The 27,513-nt window shown below is 37.5% G+C and overlaps 2 protein-coding genes across 2 annotated transcripts; one reads left to right on the top strand and one right to left on the bottom strand.

The window, feature by feature from the left end:
• The first annotated feature begins 5,189 nt into the window (after positions 1–5,189).
• LOC134391675 (olfactory receptor 6C4) lies at positions 5,190–9,174 on the top strand. Its single transcript, XM_063115658.1, has 2 exons — positions 5,190–5,205; positions 8,219–9,174. The coding sequence occupies exons 1-2, from the start codon at positions 5,190–5,192 to the stop codon at positions 9,172–9,174; spliced, it is 972 nt and encodes a 323-aa protein (XP_062971728.1).
• A 16,773-nt stretch (positions 9,175–25,947) lies between these two features.
• Positions 25,948–26,886, bottom strand: LOC134361093 (olfactory receptor 6C2-like). The gene has a single exon (XM_063076027.1). It carries the CDS (start codon positions 26,884–26,886, stop codon positions 25,948–25,950), a length of 939 nt encoding a protein of 312 aa, XP_062932097.1.
• Positions 26,887–27,513: the final 627 nt, after the last annotated feature.

The following is a 27,513-nucleotide window of genomic DNA, read 5'->3' as shown; positions in this document are numbered from 1 at the left end:
ACAAAGGCACCAAGCCTATTCACTGGGGAAGGGACTGCCTCTTCAGCAAATGGTGCTGGGATAATTGCATATCCATATGCAGGAGAATGAAACTAGACCCATACCTCTCACCATATACTAAAATCAACTCATAATGAATTAAGGATTTAAATATGCACCCTGAAACAGTAAAACTTCTTAAAGAAAACATAGGAGAAACACTTCAGGAAATAGGACTGGGCACAGACTTCATGAGTATGACCCCAAAAGCACGGGCAACCAAAGGAAAAATAAACAAATGGGATTATATCATACTAAAAAGCTTCTGCACAGCAAAAGAAACAATTAACAGAGTTAAAAGACAACCAACAGAGTGGGAGAAAATATTTGCAAAATATACATCTGACAAAGGATTAATATCCAGAATATATAAGGAACTCAAACAACTTTACAAGAAGAAAACAAGCAACCCAATTAATAAATGGGCAAAAAAGCTAAGTAGGCATTTCTCTAAGGAAGATATACAAATGGCCAACAGACATATGAAAAAATGCTGAACATCACTCGGCATCCGGGAAATGCAAATCAAAACCACATTGAGATACCATCTAACCCCAGTTAGGAAGGCTAAAATCCAAAAGACTCTGAACAATAAATGCTGGCGAGGTTGCGGAGAAAAAGCATCTCATACATTGTTGGTGGGACTGCAAAATGGTGCAGCCTCATCAAGTCAAAGGTATACCTGTTCCCCAATGTTCATCGCAGCACTCTTTACAATAGCCAAGAGTTGGAACCAGCCCAAATGTCCATCATCAGATGAGTGGATACAGAAAATGTGGTACATCTACACAATGGCATACTACTCAGCTATAAAAACGAATGAAATACTGCCATTTGCAGCAAAAGGGATGGACCTTGAGAGAATTATATGAAGTGAAACAAGTCAGGCACAGAAAGAGAAATACCACATGTTCTCACTTATTGGTGGGAGCTAAAAATTAATATATAAATTCACACACACACACACACACACACAAAAAAAAAAAAAAAAAAAAAAAAAAAAAAAAACCGGTAGGGGGAAGAAGATATAACAACCACAATTACTTGAAGTTGATACGACAAGCAAACAGAAAGGACATTGTTGGGGGGAAGGGGGGGAGGGAGAAGGGAGGGAGGTTTTGGTGATGTGGAGCAATAATCAGCCACAATGTATACCGACAAAATAAAATTTTTTTAAAAAAAGAAAATTTTTGTTGGTTTGCAGAAATTGCCAAGGTTTTAAATGTTTTATTAAAAACAAAGGGCTGAGAAGAGCCAAGACATTCTTGAGGAAGTAGAACAAAGTTGTTCAATTTACACTACCTGATATGAAAACTTATTAAAAAGAAACCGTAAGTAAAGCAGTATAGTATAGATTCAAATATGGGGGAAACATTGTCAATGGAATTGACTAAAGAATCCTGAAAAAGATTCACTTATAGTACAAGAGTTAATTATAACAAAGTTGCCACTGAATGCAACGAGAAAAGGGTGATATTTTTAATAAATAATGTTAGATTGTTTGTATATCCATATGGAAAAAAATTAATATTTTTCTCCACCTCAAACCATGGACAAAAGTCAACTTAGATGGTCCATTAACCTTAATTTGTAAGATCTATGAATGAAACTTATAGAATAGAACATAGCTAACTACGTTTATGATATTAGGCTAAGCCGAGATTTCTGAAACAAAAGACAAAGAGCCCTATCGACAACAGAAATGAAACAATGAATTGGACTTAATCAAAATTGAGAAATTTTCTATTTCAAAGTTAACATAACAAACATAAAAAGACAAGACACTGATAGAAGATAATTTTAAGGGGCCGGCCTGTGGCTCACTCAGGAGAGTGCGGTGCTGATAACACCAAGTCAAGGGTTAAGATCCCCTTACCGGTCATCTTTAAAAAAAAAAAAAAAAAGATAATTTTAATGCATACAACATATAGAAATTCGCAAAATTCCTAAAAATAAATTTTAAAAAGAAAGACAATCTATAAAAAGAAACAAATTATTTGAATAAACACATCACAAATAGGATATAATCAACATGCAAAAATTGGTAGCCTTTTTTACCCCAATAACAAAGAAGCAGAAAAAGAAATCAAGAGAGCAAGTCCATTTTCAATAACTACAAAAAAATAAAATACTTAGGAGTAAATTTAATCAAGAAGGTGAAACATCTCCACAACAGCAACTACATGTCACTGCTAAAAGAAATTAAAGAGGACACGAAAATATGGACATTACACACTCTTGGATTGGAACAATCAATGTAGTGAAAATGTCCATACCACCCATTGCCATCTACAGATTCAATGCAATCCCCATCAAAATACCAATGACATTCATCACAGAAATAGAAAAAACAATCCTAGCATTCATATACAATAACAAAAGACCACAAATAGCCAAAGCAACTTGATGAAAAAATAAATAAAGTCAGAGGCATTACACTGCCTGGCTTCAAATTATGCTACAGGACTATAGTAACCAAAACAGCATGGGGCTGGCATGAAAACAGACATTCAGACCAATGGAACAAAATAGACAAACTAGACATCAATCCACATACTTACAGCCAACTCATCTTCAACAAAGGCACCAAGAACATACGTTAGGGAAAGAACAGCCTCTTCAATAAACGTACTGGGAAGACTGGATATCCATGTGTAGAAAAATGAAACTAGACCCATATCTCTCACCATATTCCAAAATCAACTCAAAATGGATTAAAGACTTAAATATAAGACCTGAAACTAAAAAACGCCCAGAACAAAACATAGGGGAACACTTCAGTATGTAGGACTGGGCAAAGACTTTATGAATAAGACCCTAAAAGTACAGACAACAAAAGCATAAATAAGCAAATGGCATTAGATCAAACTAAAAAGATTCTGCACAGCAAAGGAAACAATCAACAGAGTGAAGAGGCAACCCAAAGAATGGGAGAAAATATTTGCAAACGATATATCCAACAAGAGATTAACAGCCACAATATACAAGGAACTCAAAAAACTTAACAGTAAAAAAAAAAAAATCCAATTAAAAATTAGGCAAAGGAGCTGAATAAACATTTCTCAAAGGAAGACATACAAATACCTAACAGATACATGAAAAAATGCTCAACGTCACTAATTGTCAAGGAAATGCAAATCAAAACTACATTGGGATATCTCATCCCAGTTAGAACATTATCAAAAAGACAGAGAATAATAAATGCTGGCAAGGAGGCAGAGAATGGGGGAACACTACCAAACTGTCAGTTAGACTGTAAATTAGTATTATGGAAACAGTATGGAGGTTTCTCAGACAACTAGAAATAGAACTACCATATGATCCAACAATCCCACTACTGGGCATATACCAAAAGGAATGGAAATCATCATGTCGAAGTGATATCTGCACTCCCATATTTATTGCAGCTCTATTTACAATTGTCAAGATATGGAACCAGTCTAAATGTCCCCATCAACGGATGACTGGATAAGGAAAACGTGGTATATATACACAATCAAATACTACTCATCCATAAAAAAGAATGAAATTCTGCCATTTGCAGCATCGTTGATGAACTTGGAGAAAATTACGTTAAGTGAAATAAGCCAGGATCAGAAAGAGAAATACCACATCCTCACTCATAAGTGGAAGCTAAAAAATATTGCTCATTCTTTCAATAAATTTCCATAACTAACCTCTCATTCTTTTTCTTCCTATCTGCCCATTAAGATAATGCCTCTGGCTATATGCCTAAGGTTTCTTTTCAGGATCTTGGAAGTTAGGCTGGTCCAACCCCAACCAGGCTAGGGTGGCTAAGCATGCAGACAGGGATGTCTGTTAGGGATACTGAGTCTGCAGGAATGTCTGACCTTTAACTTCAGAGGGTGATGGCTCCCCCTCCAGACCCTGTTGACACCACCATCTTTTGAATATGCAGAAGGCAGGTGCAGATCATTAAGGGGCTCCTTCAAACCCTTTGACCAACTGCAATCCCCCACACCTTACACCACTTCTAAACACTTCCCCATAAATGTACCACCTTCCCCATTGCAGTGAAGGCAGACTGAGATGCTAATCTCCCACCTTCTCACTATGGCTGCCTTGTAATTAAACTTTCTTTCTCTACCGCAAAGACACATGCTTCAGTGATTGGCATGGGCAAATGAATCCCACTCAGTGCGGTAACACAGGCACTCTCACAGCTGACCACCAGCACCCACACAAGGATTACTCAAGCCCATGGAAATGATGCTGCCCATATTGCTCAGTAGAACTCTCTGAACCTCTTCTGGGTCTGAGTGCTGCCTGATTCAAGAATCATTCTTTGCTCAAATAAACTTTGTCAAATATAAAAAATAAAATAAAATAAAAAGTAAGTAAATAAGAAAGAATCAAACAAACAAACAACAATCACAATAATACATTGAACTTTCAAAAGGAGAGAACAGAACCATCGTTACTAGAGGTTGAAAAGGAGGAGTGGGAAGGGGGTTAAAGAAAAATTGACTAATGGACACAAAGAATGATTATGTTTTGTAATGGTGAATATAGTAATTATCCTTATTTGATCACAGGTATTGATATTCAACTCTGTACCCCACAAATACGTTTAATCAATTATGTTCCGATAAAAATAAATAATAAATAAATAAATAAATAAATAATTCTCCCCAAAAAAATGAGACATGAAACTTTACAACACATCTCATGTAAAGCATCCAAACCATTGCCTGTCTGTTGCATGTACGTAGGGAGTATCTTAAATTTTTCCTGGTTGGCACTAACAATGTGTTTCATCTCCAGAATGGCCCAGTATCAGCTAATAGCTGCCACCCTAATGGTGTGTAGGACAGAGCTGAGGAAGGTAGTTTCTTGCAACTGAAGCCCATGAACAATCTGTGGCCATCACAGCTGATGCAGAGACTGCACAAGGAAACAGAAGATGTTAAAGCATCTACAGTGAAGGAGTCTCTGGGAGGCACTAATGCACGTGCCTGTTGTATACAATTTAAATGGATTCTAGAGCCGTATGTTCTTGGGTGGCCCCTTCTAACTGGGATGATTTGTAAATTACCAGCATAGTGAACTTAAAAAAATTTTTTAAATGAGGGATGTATTGCCTCTGAAACCCAAATAAACACAGCAAGTGTTGAGTCCACTTTAAAGCAATGGGTGCTGATGAAGGTGAGGAGTTGATTACTCACTGGGTCAGGTATGGATCATGCCCAGAATATTTTTTTTTATGATAATCATAGACATGAAAATATTTGCTACAGAGAGAAATTAGGTATCAACTATTTTACATGATAAAGCAATTATTTTCTTTACAAAATGGATCTCTGATTTACAAAGGGGGTTACCTCATGAACTTTTATAAAGGTAGATTCCTTATTACAGTGATAAAATGACTTGATCTACAACAATGTTCCTTGAGGCATGCTACTTAAGAATTTTTTTTATTGTAACACAGTTGATTGCATTAGAGTTGAGTTATCATAACCTGTGTGCAATATTTAATGCTCAAATCAGGACAATTAGTATATTAAACATTATATAATGTAATCATTTTTCGTGGCCCTTTATCAATTCTTCCCTTACTCCTCCCCTTCCCCTTTTCCCACCCCTGGTAACCTCACGACTGTGCTCTCCTTTCGAAAGTTCAATGCATTATTGTGATTGTTGTATCTTTCTATTTTTCTTTTTTTAAATTTATTTGTTCATTTTTTAGTGCCCACTTACAAGTGAGGACATGCGGTATTTCTCTTTCTGTGCCTCATGCTCAGAAATTTTTCTGCTGAGTCAGGGCCTTGAATGTTATGGGACACAGTGGCCCAATCCCAGTTGGAAAATTCTATGACAAGTGTTTGTATATCCCATTTGAGTGTATCCTTTGAATTTCCTCATATGAGGATGTTATCAATATAATGTTATACGTGTGCTCCTGGGAAAAGTTGGATGTGGTTAATATCTTGCCTGAAAGACTCTGTGTGCTGGCAGATCTGTTGAGCTATCCCATGGGGAAGTGAGTAAAATATATTGTTCTTTCAAATGTGAAGGCAAATTGCTTCTGAGAGGCTGTTGAACTATGCATTGAATAGAACACATTAGCCAAATCTGTAACAGCAAACTATTTTGCAATTGTTAATTGGATGGAGTCAGTAATTTAGGGATGTGGCTTTTAATGGAGGATACCACGGCATTAAAGTTATGATAATCCACTGTGAAGAGCCATTCACCTATACCAGATTTGAGCACTGGCCAAACACAGCTATTAAATGGTGAGACAATAGGAACAATGACTAGGACAGACATACCCATCCCCAGAGGTCTCTCTCCATTGCTCTCGACTTCACAAACCTCATGGCTGTGGCACATTCTCTTACAGGAACCCTTATTTCATGGTCTCTCTGGAGCCTCTCTTCTCAGCCATATGTTTACGATTTGTTCTCAAAGTTGTCAACAATTGAGGTTCATTAGCAGGTTTTGAACTTGGGTCCACAGGGCTTCTTCAGCTTCTTCAGGAAATTGATTCCCATGTGCCTGCTCTAAAAAGAGCAGATAAAACCTGTGTCACTCTAGCTAGTACAGAAACTGCAAAGAAGCCCCTACTGTGCCTTCTCAGGACTTCAACATAATCTCTCTTAGAACAGAAACGCTAAGGAATTGTCAGTCTGTTAAAGTGTTCTCTTCTAATTCTATAACTGTTGGGGGGTGTCTGTTTTTCCTTTTTATTATGCATGTGAATGACTGTGTCTCTCAGGAACTGTGATTTGATTCTGGCATGGATTCTTAGAATGGAAGATAATATTCTTCTTTCCTAGTTAAGCCCCGTGAACTTGGATATTTGCATTAAGATAAGGGTAGAATGTTGATGAGAAGCCAATAAAAACAAGTTACAGTTTACACTATTCAGAGATTCACATGGCATATCTCACCTTTAATTTACCTCTTAGGAACAACAATGTAAACAGCTCACTGCAATCATTCAGATTGTCAAAGGTGTGAGCATTATGTTTTTAAAGTCACTGATGTTATCATTCTATAAACATGGATAATAAAATCAACCAATTGTGAAAATCTGGAAGAAAATGCAATATTTGCCAAAGACAACAGGTTAGTATAAAAAGGGAAGGAAGGGCTGTGGGAGATCCAAGTCAATGTTTAATATCACCTAGTATCTCCACAAGCTGTATTTAAAAAAAATGAGGAGATTGACAAAAATGATTATGATGATATGATTTTTCTAACCCATATGCATGCAAATTAGAGGGGCCCCTTTAGATTATCTTTGCCTCTTAGAAAAATCTAAGATGTATACAGGACACCACCACCAAAGTTTCTTTCACTGGGAATTACCAATTTATCTGAAAAGGACTCTTAATTGTCAAAAACACAGATGTCTCTCTTCCTGGTTTCTGTATGCCTGCCAAGAATAGAGGACAGGGAAATTTGGGTCATGATGAACTGTCACACTTAAATGCCACTGAGGACTCTTTAAGACTTTGAGCAAAATCCACTTTGCAGTATTGCCTACAGATCTATAAAGATCTCTGTTCTCAGGGATATATCTCAAACCAATACCTGGGAGAGTCTGAATGTGGCAGAGAAGCATATCAGAAAATGCTAAATAATATGACTTATTAATGCCTGAGCCTTACTTCAGCATTGCCTGTGTGGGGAAATTCCTGCTTTTTTCTGAAAGAAGAATGTCAGAGGTTTGGACATTAAACAAGAAAGCATCAAATAGTGCAGGGAGAGAAAAGAAAGAAACAGAAAAGCACAGAAAACAGAAGCAGGTAGAGATATTTCTACCAAGAGAACAGAAGTAAGAGAGATGAATGGAGTCAGAGGAAAGTGCTTTAAACGTGGAGATTTCATAAACATTTTCAGACGAAAGAATAGGTTCAAAAACTCACTCTTCTGAAAAAAATTTGAGTGATTATTCTATAATACATTTTGTTAAGTGCCCAGGAATAGGTCAACTTGCAGAATTACAAAGACTGTAGGAATCAGGTCACTTACATAGAAGATATAGGGCTTCCATGGAGCCAAGTGCAGTCCAGTGGGACACTGGTTTGGGCCAACTGGGTGGACAGTAGTGTATTACCTGATTGATCTGTTGGTTAAAATCAGATCAGTTTTATCTCTCCTACTCTGATAAACTCTTGTCTTCATCATTGTCACCTTTTCCCTTTAGATCTACTGAAGGTCAACAATGAAAACAGGACCATGTTTACTGAGTTTATTCTGTTGGGCCTTACAAGTCAACCTGAACTACAGGTGATGATATTTATCTTTCTGTTCCTCACCTATATGCTAAGTGTCCTAGGAAATCTGGTTATCATCATTCTGACCTTACGAGACCCCCACCTCCAGACCCCTATGTATTTCTTCCTCCGAAACTTCTCCCTCTTAGAAATTTCTTTCACATCCATTTTTATTCCCAGATTTCTGACCAGTATGACAACAGGAAATAAAGTCATCAGTTTTGCTGGCTGCTTGACTCAATATTTCTTTGCTATATTTCTTGGAGCAACAGAGTTTTACCTACTGGCCTCCATGTCCTATGATCGCTACGTGGCCATCTGCAAACCCCTGCATTACCTGACCATTATGAGCAGCAGGGTCTGCATACAACTTGTGTTCCTCTCCTGGCTAGGGGGATTCCTAGCTATCTTACCACCAATCATCCTGATGAGCCAGGTAGATTTCTGTGCCTCCAATGTTCTGAATCACTATTACTGTGACTATGGGCCCCTCATGGAGCTTGCCTGCTCTGACACAAGCTTCTTAGAACTGACGGTCATCCTCTTAGCTGTTGTGACTCTTGTGGTTACTCTGGTGCTGGTGACACTTTCTTACACATACATTATCAGGACCATTCTGCGGATCCCCTCTGCCCAGCAAAGGACAAAGGCCTTTTCCACTTGTTCATCCCACATGATTGTCATCTCCCTGTCTTATGGCAGCTGCATGTTTATGTACATTAATCCTTCTGCAAAAGAAGGAGGTGCTTTCAACAAAGGAATAGCTGTGCTAATTACTTCAGTTACCCCCTTGTTGAACCCCTTCATTTATACTCTAAGAAATCAGCAAGTGAAGCAAGCCTTCAAGGATGCTATCGAAAAGACTGTAAAGATTTTTAAAAAATAGAATACATTTTAATGAAAATATATTTTCACTTAATAAATATGTATTTTCTTCTGTATCTCAAGTACTGGACTGGCCCTTAAGGATAAAAATATGAAAGTATATGTCCTAATTTCAAGGAATCTACAGTCTAGAGTGAAAGAAAGGTATGTTAACTGTAAATTTATCTGATAAATTTACAAAAAACAAAATAACATAGCAAGTGTTATTAGAGAAGGGTAAATGAGAATCCATAAAAAGAACAATTAGAAAGAATGGACTGTTTTCCAGAAATGATTTAAAATTTAAAAAGCAAAATATATTGCTTATTAAGGAGAATAGGAGGATAAGAATTTAGAGTGAAAAAAAAAAGGTCAGATCATAAAAATACATAACTACAAACTATGGAGTTAGTTGGGCATTGGTGAGTCAAGAGAAGTTTTAAGAAAGAAGAGATATTATTAGCATTGTTTTGAGGGGAATGTAGAATTGGCACAATTCTTCATCATAGAGCCCTGAAGACTGTTCTTCCATCCAAGTGTCAATAATTATCATTCTCCTCCCTTTTTTTATTTATGTTTCAATTGTAGCCATTGCAACTTCCATCCTTTCATAAGATGTTGCTTTGCCTCCCATGGATTTGTCACCCCTTTTCCCCTGGGTGACAGAGCTGCCAAAGATTACTCAAAGCCCATCTCTTCTGAGCAGTGAGAAGCCCCAAAAAGGGGTTAATCTCCCAGAACCCTCAAGAGAGAGGCATTCCTTCCATTTGGGAAATTAACCACAAATTAGGGTTCTCTTCCTGCATTTATTCTTCCAGGAAGTTCCGGGAAGAAAACATAGGCAGGGTTTTTGCTAAGCATAGTTTAACAAGTTTAACAATAGAAGCTGGTAACATTCAGTAAGGTGACATTCTATAATGCAGTTAAATCAATCCACTGACAAAAGCTTGATTTTAGCAAACATTCTCTTCTTACAGCAATTTCCCAGTATCTTTACATATCAATCAGTAACCTGTCTGTCTTTGAGCCAGCAATCTTGCTGTGTTACAATTCTTTATCTTACAACAGAGACTATATAGCCTGGGGAAATTTTCCTTTCCTTTGCAAAGTCAATATTTGAAACTGCAAGGCTTCGGAAAACCAGGCCCTGTGAAGTACATTTGTTTTATGCATACTTCACAATAAGAGGAAAATTTTTTTAAAAGAATATACATTTAGTCGACTTTTCTCCAGATGAGGAAAAAGTTATCAAGATTTTGTCAACTTAACATGTCTTTTTTCTAGAGGTTATGGTTAGGTATATGGCCATACCACCCTGAATGCATCACATCGCATCTAGACATTATGGTTAGAAGAGGCCTCTAGAGGCAAGGTTAGAAGCCTCTCACTTCTCCTAGACAGAATCTATTGTTTCTTTTCTTAGCTGACATCTTTTTGAGTTAATGGCATGCAATCAGCTTCCTCTTCTTTGGTAGTTTCTGATGATTTTTTTTCTTCCTATTATGATTTTACTTTCACCTTCTAATTTACTTTTAATAGATATTAGAAAAGACAAATTCTGTGATATGGCTCCATTTCTTTAACTTTTTCCTAAATTTCTGCTTTTTATTTACACATATCATGGGTAACTGTTTTGTAAAATGAAAAAGAATATAAAGTATCAACACAGTTTTATATCTAAAATGTGCCAAAATATGAGTCTTGAAAACCAACTGGGAATAGACTACCCTACCAAAAACTCTATACATGTATTCAAAGTAATAACAACTCAGATTTGATTAGGTGGTGATAGCACCTCAACTTCAATGGAAGTAACAACTTTTTTAAAATCTGAGCACTTCTACATAGTTTAATAATATCCTAGGGCCAACCTGTGGCTCACTTGGGAGAGCGTGGTGCTGACAACACCAAGTCAAAGGTTAAGATCCCCTTACCAGTCATCTTTTTAGAAAAAGAATAAAAATAAAAATAAATAGTATCCTAACAGGTAGGATGTTGGTTACTTTTGGGATATGAGAGAAACATAATCTAGTGTATGTACATGCTTTATAAATTAAGTAGAATTATGTTTTTCAAGCATTTAAGGAACAAGGTGGATTGGACTGATCATGAGAGCAAATTTTCAGAAGCACAATAAATATTGGAGACTGTATTATATTTTTAATTAAAAGTATTTTATGCAAAGCTGCTGCTATTTTGAATATCTGGTTTTCTTTGATTGCTACAGATTAGCGATAACTTTCAACATATTCCCAATCTACTGAGCTACCTTTCGATTGGCACATAAATGTTCTTAAACAGCCACACCTGAATTATTAAGTTCCCCTACATCCACATTTCTACCAAAACCTATGGTAAAGTAGAAGCAATGCCATACAATGGTTTAAAACATAGACTATAGTTCAAATCCCAGATTCTCAACTTTCTCCCAGAGTCACCTGGAGATACTCACTTGATTTCTCCAAGGCTCACCTTTCTCATCTCTAAAATGTGGATAATAATAGTGTCAAACTCATAGGGTAGTTTCAAGCATTAAATGAGATAACACATGTAAAAATATTAAAACAGAGCCAGTACTTAATGTTTAGTGAATAATATCTAGTATAATCACATGATAACAATATCCTTTTTAAGTAATTGGGCTTAACTGGAAAGAATAGGTATTTAATTTGAGATAGTATCTCAGAACAATCTAACAAATGTGAGGTCTGCTGAATTTAACAGGTCCAGGGAGACATAAGCATAGGGCTTCAGTCACCCCTCCCTCACCTTTGTCTCGGGTAATTACTAAATTGCACATTTTGGTAACTGTTTCCCAGACTAGTCGCTGCCCCAATGGTTACAAACTACCCAAATGTTACTACAACTTGTACAATAAAACCCTCACACTTTCTTTGTTGCAATGTTTCTGGAATTTATGTCATAAAGACCAATGTATAGCCAATCAGTCTTACGCTATTTTAGTAAAGCAATGTAAATTCTTGGTAAACAACTTTGGAACCGCCCATTTAAATTTTATCTTTTTTTCTTTAAGTATTGCTGACTTCTCTTGGCAACTTGGGTTTGTGTTTCCTGGGTTGGAATCCTAAATTTTGGCCCAAATAAACTCTTTGTTTTATATTTTTGCCTCAGTTTCTTAATTGATTGGTTTGATATAACTGGGACTGTGAAAATGATGGTCATTCTACTTGAAATTCTTCTGAAGCAAGGCCAGCCAATTTCCACTCCTCTTAGATCCAGTTGCATGCTTGGATAGCCAGGTCAGTGAAGGTCTTACCTACACTTATAAAGCCATCTGAATACTTGGCAGTAAGTTTTTAAAAATGGGCTAACATCAACTCCCTGTGCCCTGGATATATGTGACAAAGAAGGAATATATGCCGAGACAGGGAAGGAGGGTACTTCATGCAAGTCAAAGTTTAAGATAGCTAGGCAGGACTTCACCCAGCCTTCATAATCTAAGCATTTAGAAATGAATTTGTGTAGGAATATATCACCTTCTAAATGAGCTTGTCCAAAAAAACAGACAAGTCATACTGTCTCAGAACTATTCATCTAGGCTGGCTTTGTGTTAATACACACTTGGAATGCAGTCTATGTCATAGATAAGGGCAAAGAATGACTTCACTGGTTTTGAGGCCGAGCTACTGGAAAGTTCAGTATCTAAGTATATAAATTGGTGAGTTTTATTCCTCCTGTTATTACTGTGACAAGAATCAAAAGAAACAGCTTTAGCTATCTAGTATTTTCAGGGTAATATCATAGCACTGCTGGGGTGAGATGATGAATCTGAGTGAGGACTGAGCTGACATACTTGGGCATTCATCCTTCTGTTGCCTCTCCTTAAAGCCCCCAGAGCTTGTGGACTCATGGACTATGAATCTAAAGAGGTAGCGTTCTCCCAATGCCACTTATTGCAAAGAGATTTAAGTAAAATTCAAAAGAAAAAAGGAATTTTTTAAACCATTTTATAAAGTGTAACAAAGAGATGGTTAAGAACAGCTCTGTAGTGACTTGATTTGTCTGGTCTAAGGATCTTCTTCACCCATTTCTTTAAATTAACCTAGAATGTCACAAATCAGGAATTAAGCTTCTACTCATACAAATTACTAGATGATAGGGTCATTTGCTCTGAAGTTAAAACAACCACCCATCTGAGGAACAGATCCACTCGGAGGATAGGGGGAAACAGGATTACATACTGGACAATATATAATATCAAGAAGAATCATTCAAACAGAAACATCAAGAATTTTAAATAAGTATAACTTCCTAAGAAAGATATGGAAGATACTGGTAAAATTAAGGACAAAACATTATAAAATAATGACATGAAAAATACTGTTGAAAAATGGAATAAGTGAAATAAGAAATAAAACAAGTGAGACTAATACCATCAGAGGTAGAGCCAAAGCAAAAAATAATGAGATAGAAGATCAACTCTGATAAACTCTCCAATAAGACAACAGAAAACAATAAAGAGATTAGATGAAGAGAGAAATTTGATGGATAGATAGACAGATACCAAAAGACAAGTGCCAAATTAAATATAGATATTAGGAGTCACTGGTGGAAAGAAGGGAAAAAGAGAAGAAATAATAATATGTTTCCTATAATATAGAAATATGGCAATTGACAAAATACCATAAAATGCCATACAGGATAGAGAAAGAAAATATATACCTTAAAAAAACAGACATTTAAATGTGGGAAAAATATAATAGAACACCTCAGAAGACTTGCCACACAACAAACCTGAAAACTATTTAAAAGAAATACTCAAATAAGAGGAGAAATAAACCTAGGAGGATGCTGCAAATAATATGAAACATTAAAATGATAATTATATTATATTGTATTAACCATATGAAGTATTTTTTGAAAATCTATAAAAAAAAAATCTATATCCATAACCAGAAATAAAAGTTTAGAAAACATATGCATGGTGGGGTTACAGAGGAAGACCAAAGTAACGTACAAGAAAGACAATACATTTGTTGTGGTCAAAGGAAGAAATAGAAATGTATAAGTTTAAGACAACAGCATTTGAAAATAGACAAGCATGGGTCTTAAGGTATCCATCATGAACATAAAATGGAATTTATAATTTTTAAATTAACAGAAATGCACTACCCAGTGAAAGATGGGAAAGGATTTAAAAGTAACAAAAAGTAGAATAAATTGGTAGTGATATCCACAAGATAGCAGAGTAGGAGAAGCCTTCCACCCCCACAAAAACTAACCAACAGACAGTTATCCACAAATGATAATAGCCTCGAAAGGGCCCAAGTGTCCATTTAGGAATCTGCGGCAGCACAGTAGAACCAAAAAATGGAGAATAACCACACAGAAAGAATCACTGGAGGTATAGAAGTGCCTGAGACATCTGGAAATGTCTAAGAACAAAGAAGGGCAAGGGCTCTCGGTATCAGCCACACAATGGGTGCCATCACAGTCTCCAGTGGCCTCCACTGCAGAGAACACCAGTATTTTTCACTGAGGTAAGAAACAGTGTCCCCACCACAGCACTCCTGGAGAGGGAGATGCTGCTTCACCCTCCTGTCCAAGAAGGAGCCTCTACCGTGCCTCCCCAGGGCTGGAGGCTCCAGTTCTCACAATCCCTGATCCTGGAGCTGCAGCCACTTCATCAGGGCCCACACTCCACACCCGGGCTCCTAGACTGCTCCATACTTCCGGCATTTCAAACCCTGGCTCTGCAGCCTCACCACAAAAAAACTGTGCTTCAAATACCGAAGCTATCACTACTGTGGGCTAGTCCTTCCCTGGCCTTTTAGCCCCAGTTGCTCTGCATACACTCAAGATATAGACCCCAACTACATGGCCACACTGTGAATGCCCATGCCTCAGATACCAAGATCTGCATACCAACACCCAGAGGTGCAGTCTTGGTGCACACATTCTTGGGACATCAGCTATGCTTCAACAGTGAGATCTTCAACCTAGAAGATGCTGCAGCTCTGTGCATGCCCAAGCACTGGACCTTGACTCCCTGGCTGTTCCACAAGAACCCAAGCCACACATACCATTATCAACTTGGCAGTGAGAGCACCTGTGCCCCAGACCCCAAAGCCTTGGTCCCTTCATACTTACCCATGATTCAGATCCACACTCTATGTCCACTCCACAGGCATCTTGCATCAGACACTGGTGCCACTGCCACTGTGAGCACATCTGTAGCCAGAATTAGTGCCAAGAGAAATCCTCTTGGCCATGACTTCCCCAGTGGAAGAAAAAGAGATCAGGAGAACCCTGGATGTCTATGCCACCAAAGTCTCCAATAGCCTTCACAGCCACTGTGGACACCCACAGCCTTGGCTACTGTGGATCTTTGCATTCTTTGCAAGTGCTATACTCAGCTGACAAAGCTGTATAGAGACTACACTGCTGTGCCTGCCTCAGAGCCAGAACTGCTATACCTCACCTAGCTGGTACCTTCACACTCACCTATAGAGGAAGGTCTTTTCCCACCAAATCCAGTCGGTAATGTCTGGAAAAGATTACTGCTCCAACAAATGTGCAGACATCAATGCAAGGCAACAAGAAACATGAAAAACCAAGGAATCATAACACCACCAAAAGAACACAATAAATTTTCATTAACTAAACAAAAGAAATGGAGATCTCCAAATTTCCTGACAAATAATTCAAAATAATTACTTTACGGAAGTTCAGCAAATTTCAAAAGAACACAGACTAATTGAATGATACCAGGAAAACAATACATGGATAAAATTAGAAGTTTAACAGAGAAATTGAAATCATAGATAAGAACCTAACAAATTTGGGAGCTGAAGAATACAATCAATGAAATGAGAAATGCAATAGAAAGCATCTATAGCAGAATCAATCTGATCAAGCAGAAGAAAAATCTGTGAACTCAAAGACATTATTTGAAAACATACTGTCATAGGAAAACAAAGAAAAAAATAATGAAAAGTAATGAAGAAAGCCTACAGGATGTATGAAACAGTATCAAGAGTAATAACATGCACATTATAGGAGTTAAAGAGGGAAAGAGAGAGAGAGATAGGGGCACAGAAGGCTTACATAAAAAATAATGGCTGAAAACTTCCCAAATATGAAGAACGATATAGGATCCTCCTACACAGGCAAAATTTTTAGAGATCCAGTCACCAGGGGCATTTGAAGACATCCACTTCAAGGGTAATGGACAAGTGATTACCTCCTGCACATCACATTTGGTAGACCTCTTCACATGTTAGACACAGCCTTACAACATTTAGGAATACAATGCTGATGAATTTATCAAGTTATTCAGAATGATTAAAATTCTGAGTAGAGCCCAGTGGGCACAAGAAGTCTTTGCAGCATGAACAGACTGCTACTAGGCCATATGATCTGGCAGATCGCCTTCTGCTAGAGTTCACCATAGATAAAGATGCTATGTGTAATATGTGCAAGTCCCAACAGGAAAGATGCTACTCAAATGCCAAAAGCTCTGGAACAAGTTTATTCCATCACACCAAAGAATTATGCACTGTTCAGAAATAGGTTCCTGGAGTGCAACTAAGACTTAGTAAAAAATGAGCACTGAGACAAAGAAGGTTGGAGAAGATGCATGTGGATGAACCTATGGGATAGGCAAAAAGTGTCCAAAGCTCTGTATTCCAAATCAATGGCCATCAGAAAGCCATATTGCAGATGAGGCCCTGAACAACCTGATGTATAGTCTCCTGGCATGAATAGTCTAAAATGATCAGGCAACCGTTATGGTTTTAAGTTCAATGGAAAACTTATTTTGTTCCCTTGTAGAAATATTTCTCCATTCAAATATATAACAAGCATTTCTAGTCGAGTAAAGACTAAACTGTCAGGAAAAAGAAGCACAAATTCAACAAATGCTTCACTGACGAGAGCGGAACTGGCAACTTTCTATGTCTGTCTATTGAATCCTAGATCTGTGTATTCTACCTATCAGGAATCAACATCTCTAATGATCATTGTTTTAAATAAATATTGCAATCTGAGGGGCAGTGCCCTACCCTCACAGAGTGTCATCTGGTACCCAAATGGTCTACCTATGCTTTTATGAAACCTTTACAATGCTCTATAAAGCTGACAGCTTCTGGGTTATGCAGTATGTGATAGGAAAGGAGTTCCCATGGTCATGTGTCCATTGTGACACCTCTTTTGCCATAAAGTGGGTCCATTGAAATGAGGTGATGGTATGGAGGATTCGATGAAGAAAATTCAGACAACATACGACCCCTCAGACAGTGGTGATGAACAAGGAACTGTGAGCAAGAAAGGCAAACCCATAATGTGCAATATGTTACAATCCCAGTAGGGCTGAATTGCTATTCTACTTCAAGATATACAGAGCCCAGCATAATCATCTTACAACCATTGGCTATTGTTTTTCTCAAGAAATGTTAACAGGTGAAACAATGGCACCAACAGCAGCTAGATAAGACTTGATAGAAACGAGTCCATGCTTTCAAGCTCATGTACAACTTCCATCTTTTGCCCATCGTGGGTAAGACTGCTGCTTTCCTGGGCCCATTTCACAAGCACTGGGGTTGACCTCTACTGAACCTTGTTGTTCAGTAACTCTTCTGCAATAGAGGCTAGTGTAAATTGGTGTGGGCCACAGAGATCAGCACACTTTGTATCTATACTCATAACTCACCTACATGCTTCTCTCCCAAATTTCATTATCTGCAGTCTTCCAGTATTGCTCCTGCTAGTAACCAAACCATTTACCACCACCCACGAATGTATACATATCCTAACATCTGTGTTGCCTCCACACAAAATTAATGAGAGGGTATACAGCATGAATCTTTGCCCAGTTGGAAGATTTTATTCTCCATTTCCTTTATGGACCACATATATAGGAATCTAGTAAAATAGACGGCCCATTTTTTAATTATTTGTAAAATTTCTGAAGCTTTCACAATTTCATGAATTAGAAATGACAGGTTGTCTCTGTACAGCACCTTCCAGTGTACTTCCATTGGCACCTCCGCCTTACCTTAGACAGAACTGCACCATATTTTTATCATAATCAGTCACCATACTTTGAGGAAAGAATGAAGTAGAAGGGAGGAAATTATTTTAAAGATGGATATTAATGAGAGATTTAAAACATGTTATAGATAGGGCCAACTAATCAAAAAGTTAGGTACTTCAAAAAATAAGGGATATTGATAAATCCCTGCTGAAATTGATCAAAGAATAAGTGAGATGGTACAAATAATATCAGGAATAAAAATAGGAAGTTCAAAACAAATGTCAAAGCCAAAAAAAAGATGAACATATGGTGTTATAAACAGCTGCATGCAAATAATTCTAAGAAATTAAAAATGCATAATTTCTTAGAATGCATTTTAAACAATAATGAAACAACTAGGAAATTAAACCAATTAAGAAATATTTTAAAAATTGAGACTATAATTAGAAAACTTAAAATATATTAAGAGTTTGAGAAATTATGTTCAGTTACCACCTTGAAAAATCAGAGCAGAGAACACTGTTTGTGGTCTGCCCAATACCATTTGGCCTTACCTTACATTTTCAGAGAGCTCTAGCCAGATAGCCATCTGTCGGTTCATGCTTTCCTCTCCTGATGGCTTTCTTTAGCTGCTGAAGCTCATTGTACTCGTGTGCAAAGCAGCCAAAACTGCTGTGGAATCAGCACGTCCCTGGAGCTGTCCCCAAACAATAACAGACAAGAGTCAGGGGTATAAATATCGCAGCAGCTTTGCTCTTTGCATGGTGTCACTCTAAGGCTCTAAACTCTGCTTCTCTACAGTGGTGCGGTACTTTGATAACACACCTTCATTATCAGCACTCTCTTCTCTGTCTCACTTTACCTGCCACTCCTCTACCAATGTTTCTTTCACCTCCTAAATAAACTACTTGTGCACGAATTGTTGTCTCAGCTTCTTCCTCTTGGAGGAACCCAACTTAAGACAGGAACCACTAAGAGAAAAGCAAAAGAATGTATAATTACCAAGATAATAGAGCTGATATAATAGAATAACAAGATAATAAATCCAAAAAAACAAGAAAAGAGAAAAATAGAACATAGGAGATATATTAGTAATAATCTTTTCCAACTCTTCTAGCCCTCTGAAATAACTCAACAACAGTGTTTGATTTCTAGTTGCTATGCATGTCAACCTCGAGATGAAATTCCATGAAGCTGTATGTTTTAAAATGTTTAAAATTGCAATCCTTATGTTATACATCTTTTACCACAATAAAAATAAATTAACAAAAATTTAAAATAATGAAAATAAAGTGGTTTTATAAAAATATTTTTGCATTATAAATAAAGTATACTTTATTATTTGAGGTATGCTGGAAGAAAACAAAGCCATTTTACATCCCTAGACCCTGGCTTGTTGTTGGGCACTGGTTGAACATGCCCAAGACTAATGAAGTGGAATCCCTTTACGCATGTAAAGTTTTAAACAGTCATCTCTGTAACTGGACAATCACAGCAGCCTAGTACCTCCCACTGGCCTTTAACTTAGCTGATCCACCTGTGAACAAGGCCCAGGCATCCTCAAGGACTTTGATGTGCTGACACCCCCAAGAAGCCCAAGGTACTGGCAGACTCCACCTGTGTGGAACAGGAGCACCTTCCGAGGTGGCAGCCCACCATGCTACTCAAGTGGGAAATTCAATTCAAGTCTGGTTTACTCCTTTCTATATGTACCTTTTGTATTTAAAGTTTGGTAGGAAATGCCTATTTATTGGTGTTTTTGCTCCAGATCCACCCATGGTGTCAGGACATAACATCTGTGGCTAGGTAGTTAATAATTGCTGCTCAGATACGTTGTACAGAGTGGTGGTGGTGTCAGGCAAGCACCCTGTCCAAAATCCAAGTGAGTGCATTTGCCTAACGGCAATGTCCTTCTGCCACAGGCTCCAGTTTGCATAACTGTCAGCCCCTGACACTTGTAATTCAAAAGGCTCATTATGACTAACAGGCCTGAGTGGGAGGGCAGAATGGCGGCAGTTTCTTATGGGGAACATCTCTTACAATCAGGAGAAATATTGCACACACTTAAAACATCTAGTCCCACAATACATTCAGCAGTATTGATTACAACCCTTTGGGTATAGGAAATGTCCAAGTATTTTGACTATCAGCCCATTGCCAGGTGGCTTTGTGACAAAAAGTGCATTATTGTCAATCTGTGGATGGTCCAAAATGCTGATAAAATGACAGCTAGTTTCAAGGACCACAGTGTGCAGCCACTGTTGACTGATTATCCTGGAATAGCAACACTGTAACCTAAAAAAAAGTGTAAGGCATTATCAGTAGTCCCTAGAGGAGTCCAGCATAATCAGTCTGCCGTAAGTGGGCAGGACCAGTATCCTGTATGATGTGATCTCTCTCTCCTTCACCTCCAGGCAAACAGGCCAACTTTGGACAGGAGTTACAAGTCTGGCATGCAGTAGTGACTTCTGCATCAGAAACACTGAGTACTCTCCTTTGTAAAAGTTAGCAGTTTTCTTGACTGCTGAAGGGATTTAGTGTTGTTAATCTGCCCAAATAATCTCAAGAAACTTTCCTTTGCAAGAAGCCATCTTCATTTTGGGGGGATGTTTCAACCACCATCACAGGAGAAGGAATGACACAGACACACTGAGAATTGTGAGTTGCCAAGCAAACAGGCATCATCTATAGAGGGAATACAGAGGACAATCTACAGATGAATATAGAGGACAACAGAAGAGGCACTCACAATATATCTTGACCCACCCACTGGTAGTAAATGGTGGAGGAGTTTGTCACCTTAGCACCTCTCCATCTGGGCAGTGCCCTGAACAGGAGAATCTGACACTTTATGAGCTTCTGACACATCTGCCATTTTATGAACATTCATAGAACTAGCATAGAATGCAACAAAATTTAACTATACATTTAGCAGTGGAATCTGTAGTAAGAATACACTGAACCAGCCCAAAGGCATCACCCATAAGGTCACTTTAACTTTTTTCTTGTTGTTGAGTATTGCCTAAATCCTATCTGTAGAATTCGGGCACTCTTTCTATAATGCACACCAAGGTGTTATAACAATTATGCCTTATAACAGCTGCCAGGAAATCACGGTATCTCCATCTGGGAGTTTAGGGAGTTCAGGGGGTGGGGAAATGTTCCCAAGGAGTAAAGCGATGGCCAGACAGACAGCAAGGCTTTCCTTCCTTTGGCTTTTCACCCCAGGGTCAGTGCTGCCTCCTTTTCCAGACACCTCTCAGAGTCAGGAGAGCAATGGAGCTCATGAGCTCTTTCTTTTGGTCCCTCTACACATGCTTCCATGGCTTTTCTCCGCATTACTTAGAACAGTCTGCCAAACTTTCACCAGATACCTCTTCCTCCATGAGACTGGGTAGGATGCAACTTTGTCCCCTATACCCAACATATCTATAAAAGTTTCAGTCATTTCCCTTTCATTGTGAGGATATTAATCTAAATTGCTCCACAACTGACCTATCCATATAGAAATATAGAACACTGTTTCTGAGAGGTAAAACGAGTGTGCTGTCCAAGATCAATATCCAATTTGGGAATTTTTCTGGGAGACATCTCTTGGGTAAAGGATTTGTGATTAAGTTTAATCATGGGACATTGTTCACACAAAAACCTACACTTTAAGGGAAAGCCCAGTAGATTCTAGCAGTAAAGCCCAAATATCTCCTCTTTCCTCATTTTCCCCCAGTTGCTGAGGGAGCAAGAAAACTCAGCTAATCAGGACAAAGAATTGCAACTTTATACAGAGAGTCTGATGGAGTGAAGATAGAATCTAAAAATTGTTTAGCCATTGCATTTAGTAGGATATAAAGAGAGTGTGTATTTTTTTCTTTACACTTGAAACATGATCAATTATGTATATTTATTAGGTACAGAGTTGACTATCATTACTTGTGTATAACATGATGATCAAATCAGTATTATTAGCATGTTCATCATTACAAATCATAATCATTCTTTGTATCCATTACCCAATTTCTTCCTAACCCTAATCCCCCTTGCCCACCTCTAGTGACCATAGATCTATTCTCTTCTACTGAAAGTTCAATGCATTATGGTGGTTGTTCCTTCCTTTACTTTTTTCTTTCCTCCTTTCATTTTTATTATTTTTATTTATTCTTGATTATACATATTTATGGGCTGCAGAATTGATTATCAGTATTTGTATACAGTATGTGATGATCAATCAATATTATTAGCATGTTCATCATTACAAATTGCAATTACTTTTTGTGTTCCTTACTCAATTACTCACTATCTGCCTTCCCCTTCCCTCTTTCCCATTGCTAGTAACTATAGGTCTGTTCTCTTCTTCTGAAAGTTCAACGTTTTATTGTGGTCTTTCTTTCTTTGCTCCTATTCATGAGTGAGGACATAGTATTTCTCTTATTGTCCCTGGCTTATTTCACTTAAAATTTTTTCCAAGCTCATCCATGTTGCTGCAAATGGGAGAATTTTATTCATTTTTATGGCTGAGTAGAATTCCATTGCGTATATATACCACATTTTCCTTATCCAATCATCCATCGATGAACATTTAGGTTGGTTCTATATCTTGGCTATTGTAAATAGAGGTGCAATGAACATGAGAGTGTAGGTATCCCTTCGACATGATGCTTTCCATTCCTTTGGGTGTATATCCAGTAGTGGGATTTCTGGATCACATGGGAATTTTATCTGTAGGTGCCTGAGAAACCTCCATACTGTTTTCCATAATGGCTGTACTAAATTACAATCCCATCAACAGTGGTTCCCCTTTCTCTGCATTCTCACCAGCATTGTTATACTCTGTCCTTTTTATAATAGGCAATCTAACTAGGGTGAAATGATATCTCAAAGTAGTTTTAATTTGCATTTCCCTGATGATTAGTGATGTTGAGCATTTTTTCATGTACTTGTTGGCCATTTGTATGTCTTCCGTTGAAAAATATCTATTCAGCTCCTTTGCCCATATTTAAATTGGATTATTTCTTTTTTTACTACAGAGTTGTTTGAGTTCCTTGTATATTCTGGATATTAACCCCTTGTTGGATGTATAGTTTGCAAATATTTTCTCCCATTCAGTAGGTTGTTTTCACTCTATTGATTGTTTCCTTTGATGTGCAGAACCTTTTTAGTTTTATATAATACAATTTGTTTATTTTTTCCTTTGTTGCTTGTGCTTTTGGGGTCTTACTCATAAAGTCTTTGCCTGGTCCTACCTTCTAAAGTGTTTCCCTTATGTTTTCTTCTGGGCATTTTATAATTTCAGGTCTTATATTTAAGTCTTTAATCCATTTTGAGTTGATTTTGGAATATGGTGAGAGATATGGGTTTAGTTTCATTTTCCTACACGTGGATATCCAGCCTTCCCTGCACCATTAATTGAAGAGGCTTTCCTTTCCCAGTATGTGTTCTTGGTGGCTATGCTGAAGATGAGTTGGCTGTCAGTACATGGGTTGATTGGGTTCTGTTGTTGCGCCATTGATCCATGTGTCTTTTTTTATGCCGTTTTTACCATGCTGTTTTGTTACTATAGCTTTGTAGTATTGTTTGAAGTTAGGTGGTGCAATGCCTCTAGTTTTGTCTTGATTTTGGGGGGGTTATTTTTTGAGTTTAGGGGGGTGTTGCTCAGGATTGCTTTGGCTATTCAAGGTCTTTTGTTGTTCCATATGAATTTTAGGATTCTTTTTTCTATTTTTGTGAAGAATGTCATTGGTAGAGTGTGAGATTTGGAAAGGCCATTTAAAATTTCTTATGCTAAAACAGTGATTTATTATCTTAAATAATTAGTCTTGGACATTTAAATATGGAAAATTGTTCTAAAATTTTTTGGTATTGTCATGGTTTAAATTTTGCTTATCTCAGGGAATTTAGGTTTTCTTGAATTAGCCTTCAAATTACTTTATTAATAAAATGTGCTTCTCTAAAGCAATATCAGGTAATGGAATTAAACCCAGATAAAAGTGGATTTGATCACAGATTCATCACTTATAAAACTACTTAAGCTACAGAATTTTTAAATTACCTTGTAAAATGTTGTTTTGAGGATTAACCATAATATATAAAATAGCAGGCACATAACAGTGTGACTGAAAACAGTAGCTTTCTTAATCAATTTGGAGTCTCTTCATTGCAGGTATTTCTTCTAGGCTCCTATCACTTTTCTCATAGTCTTTGAAAATGCAGTATATATTCATTGAAGCTCAGTTGATTCTCAGGACCATTACTTTTATATCTAAGTTTTTGGTTTCAAAAGTTTTTACTTAACATTTTTTGAAATGTATATACAGAAAGGGAAAAAAACAAAATTCTACTGCTTGAAGATTTTTCATTCAGACCCTCAAGTGTCCAGTATGTTTTCTCCAGCCTGCAAGACCACCCAGAGTTCTGCTGGTTCGCTGGCTGCTCACTGCTCAGGCCAAGTGTTTTATCTGCACCCTTTTTTTTTAGTTATCTATTTCTCTGCGGCATATCATCCCAAATTTTAGTGGCTTGAAACAATTTTTATCACTCATGGTGCTGGGATTAGGCAGGGGTCAGTTAGGCGGTTCTCAGTTGGGTCATTTATTTAGTTGTGATCAATGGTGACTGGATTTGGAATCATGTGAAGGCTCAATTGAGCTGTTTGTCCAAGACAGCTACTTTACACACGTCTGCTAAGATAGCTGGATGGTATGGGAGATGACCAGACATCCTTTCTTGCCCTCTCTCTCTCTCTCTTCCTCTCTCCCTCCCTCCCCAGCCTCTCAGTGCTACTGGGTTGGCCTTCCTCATTGTGTGACAGTCTCATGTTATTCAAACTTCTCACATGGCATGTGGATTCCCTGAGTACGTGTTCTCAAAAAGAAGGTGGAAGCTGCAAGACTACAATGACCTAATTTCTGAAGTCATACAACTTCACTTCTACCGCATTCTAAAGGTCTAAGTCAACTCATAGGGCCAGCCAAGATTAAAGGGGAAAGGAAAGAACTTACATCTTTTGGTCAGGGAAGTAACAAAAAGTTTACCAGTATCTTTAATCTACCACGGTCATAAATCTGAAAATACCCTCAATGGCAAGAGCAGCTACATACAATCAGTTCACTATTCCATAGTTCTTTCTACCCTTTTCACAATCTTGGCCCCTCTGGTCCTTGTTGTTTCAGCTACAATTTTGCACTTTTAGTCAATGATTCTTGTGTTTTATCTGACTTTCCTAGTTGTTTTTGGAACAGTTAGAAGAGGAAGTCTATCAATTATCCCTGAAGACTATCTAGTTACATTTTTGTTTATCTTAATGATTTTTTGCCATATGTTTTAATAAATTCAGATCAGAATGGGCGAAGAATATTATATTATAATTTTGTGCAAATCCATGTATCATTTATTGTAAGGGCATCTCTGACAAGGCTAAGTTGAAGATGAAGGTAGCTTTATAGTTCCTAAAAATTGATGTTCTTATGAGCTTGAAAAAAGAAAGCACTTTGAAACAGGTTGTATTGAAGGAGGAAAAGCAGTGATACAGAGAGAATTTTCAACACAGGAGACTAATGACTGGTGCATATTTGAGTAGACTAAAAAGAATTGATTGAATTATAAATCGAGAAGTCAGAGAAGTTTCAGAAGAGTAGAAATATTCATCTGCATAATACTTGGTCCCTCACAGTTTTTTCTTAGACTTTCTTCTCAATTCTCCCTATTGGACCACAACATTATGAGACTGCACAGTTCCCACGGCTTTAATTTCCATCCATATGCTGATGACTTATTTTTTCTTTTAATTTGAATTCCCATTAAGGTAATCTAATATTTTCTTGAAAGAAATGCAAGTCTTTTGAGGGTGTCATGAAAAGACTGCTTTACTTGTTTATTTCTCAGAGTATAAATAAAGGGGTTCAACAAAGGGGCAACAGATATAGTGAGCAGAAAAACTCCCTTATTAATGCTCACTTCGTCCTTTGCTGAAGGTTTGATATATATAAAGATGCAGCTGCCATAGGTGATGGAAACCACAATCATATGGGAAGAACAGGTGGAAAAGGCTTTTTTTCTTTGCTGGGCAGAGGGTAATCTTAGAATCATCTTAATAATGTATAAGTAGGACAAAACTACACAAACAAGAGTCATTATGAAAGTCAACACAGCACAGAATATAACTAGCTGCTCTATGAACCATGTATCTGAACAGGAATTCTTTAGTATTGGGGAAGCATCACAGTAAAAATGGTCAATAACGGAGTCACAAAATTCCAGATGGAGGCTCAATCCGAGTGGGGGGAGGATAATCAATAATCCAGAGACCCAACAACAGAGGACAAGATTCCTGCAGACTCTGCTGTTCATGATGGTCATGTAATGCAGGGGTTTGCATATGGCCACATAGCGGTCATAGGACATCACAGCCAAGAGAAAAAATTCTGTAGCTCCAAAGAGGACAGTAAAAAATATTTGGCTGAAGCAGGCTTTAATGGTGATGGTTTTATCCCCAGTCGATATAATATATAGGTATAGGGGTACACAGGTAGTTGTGAGTGAGATTTCTAAGAAGGAGAAATTTTGAAGAAAAAAATACATAGCTGTTTTTAAATGAGAATCCACCAAGATGAGAGAAATTATGGTCAGATTCCCAATTACACTTAATGTATATGTGATAAACAGAAAGATAAAAACCAAAATCTTTAGTTGTGGGTCATTTGTCAATCCCAGTATAATAAATGTTGTTACTGCTGTATGGTTTTTCATCACTGACTTTATACAATTGCCCAATCTTCCATAAAAGTCACAGAAATTGGACCTGAGGAATAATGTCAAAATACAACAGAATCAGACAATGTCTATAAGTACCAAGCAAACCCAGTCACATGCATTTCTTTGATAATCTGGTTTTGATGACGTATGTCCTCAACTCCACTAAAATGTACCACAGAGAAGCCAAGCTTATGTAAAGTTTCTCTTAGAAATTCTACTACAGAAATTGTTTAAAATATTCAAGGATCTGCCAATTCACAGTAATATTTTCAGTTCATTTTAAGTCTACTCTTTGGTTGAGATTTTCCCAACTGGGTCAGGAGTTGACCACTTTTGAGCTGTATTTTCTCAGGTCATAGTATCTTTATTCTCCTAAAACTTTTTATTCAATAGCTAAATCCTAAAATTCCTTTACTTTAGGTGGTGGTACCTGATAAAATGCAATATATGGAAAATAGTGAATATATCTTACCTAGACTCTCCAGATCCCTCCTCTAGTGAACTAGGCATTATTTAAAGGTCAAGTTAGATTTCTCCCAGAAAACAGTCATTCAATGGCTCTTGCTCCTAACTTTCTCTAAATTTCTCTGTTATTCCCTTGTTTTCCATCTCTGCCCTTGG

Source organism: Cynocephalus volans, chromosome 12 (genome assembly GCF_027409185.1).
Source record: "Cynocephalus volans isolate mCynVol1 chromosome 12, mCynVol1.pri, whole genome shotgun sequence".
NCBI classification, from domain to species: domain Eukaryota; kingdom Metazoa; phylum Chordata; class Mammalia; order Dermoptera; family Cynocephalidae; genus Cynocephalus; species Cynocephalus volans.
This window is presented reverse-complemented; position numbering and strand designations above follow the sequence as displayed.

What these genes read in the sequence shown, in the direction of transcription:
- LOC134361093 (XM_063076027.1), bottom strand. Translation starts at nt 26,886, where the DNA reads ATGAAAAACCATACAGCAGTAACAACATTTATTATACTGGGATTGACA.